This window comes from Heterodontus francisci, chromosome 10 (assembly GCF_036365525.1).
Source record: "Heterodontus francisci isolate sHetFra1 chromosome 10, sHetFra1.hap1, whole genome shotgun sequence".
Classification (NCBI taxonomy): domain Eukaryota; kingdom Metazoa; phylum Chordata; class Chondrichthyes; order Heterodontiformes; family Heterodontidae; genus Heterodontus; species Heterodontus francisci.
Genome location: NC_090380.1, coordinates 53,939,932 through 53,947,003, shown reverse-complemented (window position 1 = coordinate 53,947,003; position 7,072 = coordinate 53,939,932). Strand labels below are relative to the sequence as shown.

Here is a 7,072-nt window from a genome sequence, read left to right as displayed (position 1 = left end):
CTATTTGGTAGAGGTTACAGGTTTGGAAGGTGCTGTCTAAGGAGCCTTGGTGCGTTGCTGCAGTGCATCTTATAGATGGTACACAGTGCTGCCACTGTGCATCAGTGGTGGAGGAAGTGAATGTTTGTGGATGGGGTGGCAATCAAGCGGGCTGCTTTGTTCTGGATGGTGTCGAGCTTCTTGAGTGTTGTTAGAGCTGCATCCATCCACGCAAAGGGATAGTATTCCATCACACTCCTGACTTGTGCCTTGTAGATGGTGGTCAGGCTTTGGGGAGTCAGGAAGTGAGTTACCGCAGGATTCCAATCCTCTGACCTGCTCTTGTAGTCATAGTATTTATATGGCTACTCAAGTTCAGTTTCTGGTTAATGATAGCCCCTAGGATGTTGGTAGTGGGGGATTCAGTGATTGTAATGCCATTGAATGTCAAGGGGATATGGTTAGATTCTCTCTTGTTGGAGATGGTCATTGCCTGGCACTTGTGTGGCGCGAATGTTACTTGCCACTGATCAGCCCAAGCCTGGATATTGTCCAGGTCTTGCTGCATTTCTACATGGATTGCTTCAGTATCTGAGGTGTCGCAAATGGTGCTGAACATTGTGCAAACATCAGTGAACATTCCCACTTCTGACCTTATGATTGAAGTAAGGTCATTGATGAAGCAGCTGAAGATGGTTGGGCCTAGGACACTATCCTGAGGAACTCCTGCAGTGATGTCCTGGAGCTCAGATGATTGACCTACAACAACCACAACCATCGTCCTTTGCGCTAGGTATGACTCTAACCAGCAGAGAGCTTCCCCCTTCATTTGTAGGTCTTTGAGGAGGATCTAAAAATTAAGTGATTTTTTTTTAGGCACAAGAGCACCAATAGGCTTGTTTTACAAGCATTTGAATTTTTTTAACTTACTAACAAGCTGACTACTGTACATTCAGACCTTACAACAGTGACTACACTTCAAAAGTACGTCATTGCCTATAAAGTGCTTTGAGTTGCCTGGTGGTCATGAAAGGTGCCATATAAATACTTTCACTAATATAACTAGCAAATGGTTCTGCACTGCATTTCTTAAAGTCATTTTCAGTTCTTTAAAATTGTGTTACTCACATCTGGTGGCTGAGCTACTTTGATTAAAATCTTTTGTGAAAAAGCCAATTTCCGCTGTATTAATCAAATTGCACCAAATTACCATTCTAAAACATATCAATGGATATTTTTAAAGCAAAACTTTTTTTTAAATTACTTTGTGAAACACTGCCTTATTGCAATGGTTCAAGGCAGAGTTTGCATTTAGTGATATGCAAATGAGTTTGAACAAAGACTTGAGGGTGAAAAACACTTCTCAAAACTTGTTCAATTTTGGGCACAATTTGCACCTGGTTTTTCACTTGCATCTAAAGCGGGAACTTGGCCCTAATACAACCAGACAAAATGTTCTTCTCTGGGTGAAGACAGGAGAGAGTTCAGATGTGGCAGCCCCCATGGTTGTATTGGCTGCCAGCTCTGTCCGGTAAGTGAAGCATGACCATTTCGACATGAGACTAAAATACTTCTGACACTCAGCACAAGTCAATGGGCATGAAGTCGGCAGAGGAGTAGTACCACCAGCTCAAAGTGCAGGATAGGAGATCCAAATCATTTTCTGACTTGGACTTCATTTGAATGTAGCTGGCAAGATGCAGGCACCAAACGGGCGTTCTACTGTAGCTTGCCAGATGTGGGAGGGTTGCAAATTGGTTGGCTCCTACACTGAGCTGGTCGGTAGATCAAGCTTGGTCATGTAGCCAATAACAAGTGGCAGGCGGGTGGCAGAGCATGACCCTGCAGTGAGCCTCATTATTTGTATGCAGCACGCCTTCTCTTCCTGACTTCACAGGAAAAAGGCTTGAGTCTCTTTTATGACCCTTCTAAGGATTTCTACCTGCCTGGTAGAAATCGGTGGAACATGTGCAGTGCCCACTCCATCCGTTGTACATAAAAATTGCAAACAAGGTCCTATAACAGCATAGATGCTGGATTTGGATACTTAAGCATCATCCTACTTGAAAGAGGTGGGCATGTTGTTTGTCCATTTACAGGCCCACCTAAAAATTGCATCAATAACAACTTGCATGTTCATAACACCTTTCACAGGAATGAACCTTAAATGTACAAGAAGCAGTCAAAGCAGTTGTGCCCACACAACACCCCATCACTAATTTCTAACTACTTGACCTTTCTCAGGTGAGAAACAAATGCCAGCAGCTGAAAATTGGTCCGCTACCTTCAGAGAAGGGGAAAAGAGTTAGAGGGACAGAAAATAGCAGACAAAACATTCAAGTGCATGTCAGCCCCTGACGGCTGAGATAATTGGGAAGATTAATAGTTTTATCTCCAGCACTTATTTGTACTATTCCCAAACTGGTACCTAAAATGATGGAGAGACAGGTGTATGGAGAAAATAATTGTTAGCAATGAAATGGAACGCTTGAAAGTTCAGAGAGTGCCACACTTAGATTGAATGCATTGAAGAATCGTTGTGCCAATGAAAGAAGAATTAAGGGGTGTAGAGATGAAAAAAATCTTGCAGTGTTACTGGGCCACATATTGAAAGGACTATCACAATAGTGACAACAACCGAATGTTTAATTGACCATGTCCAGTGGCATTGTGGTCAGGAAACAAAAGTCACCACAGGACGATCTTGGAACAGTTTTCAGTTTTCACTTGTCAACCATTGCCATTTCATTCAGGAGATTGGCACAAACAAAATTCACCAGTGCAAACATTTTCTGCAAGGAGAAAAATAAAGCATCTGCAATAATTGAAATAACTATTGGAAGAGACCCATTCATAGAGAAGTTAAAAACTGGCATTAAAGCAGTGTCAACCAGCATCACCAACAGAGGTAATAGTGCAAGTGTTAAAAGATATGAGCCATCTTCTGCCCTAACTCCTCACTTTCACAGCCTCTTCCCTCCATTGATTCTCTTCCCTCTGCTGATTCTCTTCTCTCCGCTGATCCTCATTCCTCCATTGATCCTCTTCCCTCCGCTGATCCTCTTCCCTCCATTGATCCTCTTCCCTCCGCTGATCCTCTTTCCTCCATTGATTCTCTTCCCTCCGCTGATTCTCTTCCCTCCGCTGATCCTCTTTCCTCCATTGATCCTCTTTCCTCCATTGATCCTCTTTCCTCCATTGATCCTCTTCCCTCCATTGATCCTCTTCCCTCCATTGATCCTCTTCCCTCTGCTGATCCTCTTCCCTCCATTAATTCTCTTCCCTCCACTGATTCTCTTCCCTCCGCTGATCCTCTTTCCTCCATTGATCCTCTTTCCTCCATTGATCCTCTTCCCTCCATTGATCCTCTTCCCTCCGCTGATCCTCTTCCCTCCATTGATCCTCTTCCCTCCATTGATCCTCTTCCCTCCATTGATCCTCTTCACTCCGCTGATTCTCTTCCCTCCGCTGATCCTCTTTCCTCCGCTGATCCTCTTCCCTCCGCTGATCCTCTTCCCTCCATTGATCCTCTTCCCTCCATTGATCCTCTTCACTCCGCTGATTCTCTTCCCTCCGCTGATCCTCTTTCCTCCGCTGATCCTCTTCCCTCCGCTGATCCTCTTCCCTCCATTGATCCTCTTCACTCCGCTGATTCTCTTCCCTCCGCTGATCCTCTTCCCTCCGCTGATCCTCTTCCCTCCATTGATCCTCTTCCCTCCATTGATCCTCTTCCCTCCATTGATCCTCTTCACTCCGCTGATTCTCTTCCCTCCGCTGATCCTCTTTCCTCCGCTGATCCTCTTCCCTCCATTGATCCTCTTCACTCCGCTGATCCTCTTTCCTCCGCTGATCCTCTTCTCTCCATTGATCTTCTTCCCTCCGCTGATCCTCTTTTCTCCATTGATCCTCTTCCCTCCGCTGATCCTCTTCCCTCCACTGATCATCTTCCCTCCGCTGATCCTCTTCTCTCCATTGATCCTCTTCCCTCCGCTGATCCCCTTCCCTCCGCTGATCCTCTTCCCTCCATTGATCATCTTCCCTCCGCTGATCCTCTTCTCTCCATTGATCCTCTTCCCTCCGCTGATCCTCTTCTCTCCATTGATCCTCTTCCCTCCGCTGATCCCCTTCCCTCCACTGATCCTCTTCCCTCCACTGATCCTCTTCCCTCCACTGATCCTCTTCCCTCCACTGATCCTCTTCCCTCTACTGATCCTCTTCCCTCCACTGATCCTCTTCCCTCCATTGATCCTCTTCCCGCCGCTGATCCTCTTTCCTCCGCTGATCCTCTTTCCTCCGCTGATCCTCTTTCCTCCGCTGATCCTCTTCCCTCCGCTGATCCTCTTCCCTCCACTGATCCTCTTCCCTCCACTGATCATCTTCCCTCCGCTGATCCTCTTCTCTCCATTGATCCTCTTCCCTCCACTGATCCTCTTCCCTCTACTGATCCTCTTCCCTCCACTGATCCTCTTCCCTCCACTGATCCTCTTCCCTCTACTGATCCTCTTCCCTCTACTGATCCTCTTCCCTCTACTGATCCTCTTCCCTCCACTGATCCTCTTCCCTCCACTGATCCTCTTCCCGCCGCTGATCCTCTTTCCTCCGCTGATCCTCTTTCCTCCGCTGATCCTCTTTCCTCCGCTGATCCTCTTTCCTCCGCTGATCCTCTTTCCTCCGCTGATCCTCTTCCCTCCGCGGATCCTCTTCCCTCTACTGATCCTCTTCCCTCCATTGATCCTCTTCCCTCCGCTGATCCTCTTCCCTCCGCTGATCCTCTTCCCTCCGCTGATCCTCTTCTCTCCATTGATCCTCTTCCCTCCGCTGATCCTCTTCCCTCCACTGATCCTCTTCCCTCCATTGATCCTCTTCCCTCCATTGATCCTCTTCCCTCCACTGATCCTCTTCCGTCCATTGATCCTCTTCTCTCCGCTGATCCCTCCGCTTACCCTCTTCCCTCCGCTGATCCTCTTCCCTCCGCTGATCCTCTTCCCTCCGCTGATCCTCTTCACTCCGCTGATTCTCTTCCCTCCGCTGATCCTCTTTCCTCCGCTGATCCTCTTCTCTCCATTGATCTTCTTCCCTCCGCTGATCCTCTTTTCTCCACTGATCCTCTTCCCTCCGCTGATCATCTTCCCTCCACTGATCATCTTCCCTCCGCTGATCCTCTTCCCTCCACTGATCCTCTTCCCTCCACTGATCCTCTTCCCTCCACTGATCCTCTTCCCTCCATTGATCTTCTTCCCTCCATTGATCCTCTTCCCTCCGCTGATCCTCTTCCCTCCACTGATCCTCTTCCCTCCATTGATCTTCTTCCCTCTGCTGACCCTCTTCCCTCCGCTGATCCTCTTCCCTCCACTGATCCTCTTCCCTCCGATGATCCTCTTCCCTCTGCTGATCCTCTTCCCTCCATTGATCCTCTTCCCTCCACTGATCCTCTTCCGTCCATTGATCCTCTTCTCTCCGCTGATCCCTCCGCTTACCCTCTTCCCTCCGCTGATCCTCTTCCCTCCGCTGATCCTCTTCCCTCCATTGATCCTCTTCCCTCCGCTGATCCTCTTCCCTCCGCTGATCCTCTTCCCTCCACTGATCCTCTTCCCTCCACTGATCCTCTTCCATCCGCTGATCCTCTTCCATCCGCTGATCCTCTTCTCTCCATTGATCCTCTTCCCTCCATTGATCCTCTTCCCTCCGCTGATCCTCTTCCCTCCGCTGATCCTCTTCACTCCGCTGATCCTCTTCCCTCCATTGATCTTCTTCCCTCTGCTGATCCTCTTCCCTCCGCTGATCCTCTTCCCTCCGCTGATCCTCTCCCCTCCACTGATCCTCTTCCCTCCATTGATCCTCTTCCCTCCGCTGATCCTCTTTTCTCCATTGATCCTCTTTTCTCCATTGATCCTCTTTTCTCCATTGATCCTCTTTTCTCCATTGATCCTCTTCCCTCCGCTGATCCTCTTCCCTCCGCTGATCCTCTTCCCTCCACTGATCCTCTTCCCTCCACTGATCCTCTTCCCTCCACTGATCCTCTTCCGTCCATTGATCCTCTTCCCTCCGATGATCCTCTTCCCTCCGCTGATCCTCTTCCCTCCACTGATCCTCTTCCCTCCACTGATCCTCTTCCCTCCACTGATCCTCTTCCCTCCACTGATCCTCTTCCGTCCATTGATCCTCTTCCCTCCACTGATCCTCTTCCCTCCACTGATCCTCTTCCCTCCACTGATCCTCTTCCCTCCATTGATCTTCTTCCCTCAGCTGATCCTCTTCCCTCCGCTGATCCTCTTCCCTCCGCTGATCCTCTCCCCTCCACTGATCCTCTTCCCTCCATTGATCCTCTTCCCTCCGCTGATCCTCTTTTCTCCATTGATCCTCTTTTCTCCATTGATCCTCTTTTCTCCATTGATCCTCTTCCCTCCGCTGATCCTCTTCCCTCCGCTGATCCTCTTCCCTCCACTGATCCTCTTCCGTCCATTGATCCTCTTCCCTCCGATGATCCTCTTCCCTCCACTGATCCTCTTCCGTCCATTGATCCTCTTCCCTCCGATGATCCTCTTCCCTCCGATGATCCTCTTCCCTCCACTGATCCTCTTCCCTCTGCCGATCCTCTTCCCTCCGCCGATCCTCTTTCTTTTCCATTATCAAGTAGAATAGTGATATAAGAACACACAAATTTAGATCAAATTTCCAATATCCACAGCAGTTTGCTTTGTTAATTACAAAATTAACAGACAGGATTAAACCAGCTGATCCATCAAGCCTCCTCCACACTGTGATGACTGGAGCATCATGACTAAACACTTCCTCCCTCCCTCCCCATCCCCTCACCCTCTCCCCACTCACTCTTCTGCAGCCATATTATCTCCTGCTCATTGGGAAGGCCATTCCAGCTGCTTTGTCTTTCTGAGTGCATGGTGGTTGGAGGGTGTGTACACTCGAAAAGTTTGGTGAACTGAGATTGTCAACACTTTGGTTACACTTTTTTGAAATGAAGGAAATCACTGTCAATCTCCCAAAGTTTCAAGTCAGGCCATGCTGCATTTTTGTGCGAAAATTTATGGCCTGCTTCGAACTGCCATAAATGCAGTAGGGCGATGTTAATTAG

General features: G+C 48.5%; 2 protein-coding genes across 2 annotated transcripts; both read right to left on the bottom strand.

Moving 5' to 3' along the window:
• Positions 1-2,942: 2,942 nt before the first annotated feature.
• LOC137374181 (PE-PGRS family protein PE_PGRS16-like) lies at positions 2,943-4,355 on the bottom strand. Its single transcript, XM_068039969.1, has one exon. The coding sequence runs from the start codon at positions 4,353-4,355 to the stop codon at positions 2,943-2,945; it is 1,413 nt and encodes a 470-aa protein (XP_067896070.1).
• A 331-nt stretch (positions 4,356-4,686) lies between these two features.
• Positions 4,687-6,606, bottom strand: LOC137374180 (trichohyalin-like). The gene has a single exon (XM_068039968.1). The coding sequence runs from the start codon at positions 6,604-6,606 to the stop codon at positions 4,687-4,689; it is 1,920 nt and encodes a 639-aa protein (XP_067896069.1).
• Positions 6,607-7,072: the final 466 nt, after the last annotated feature.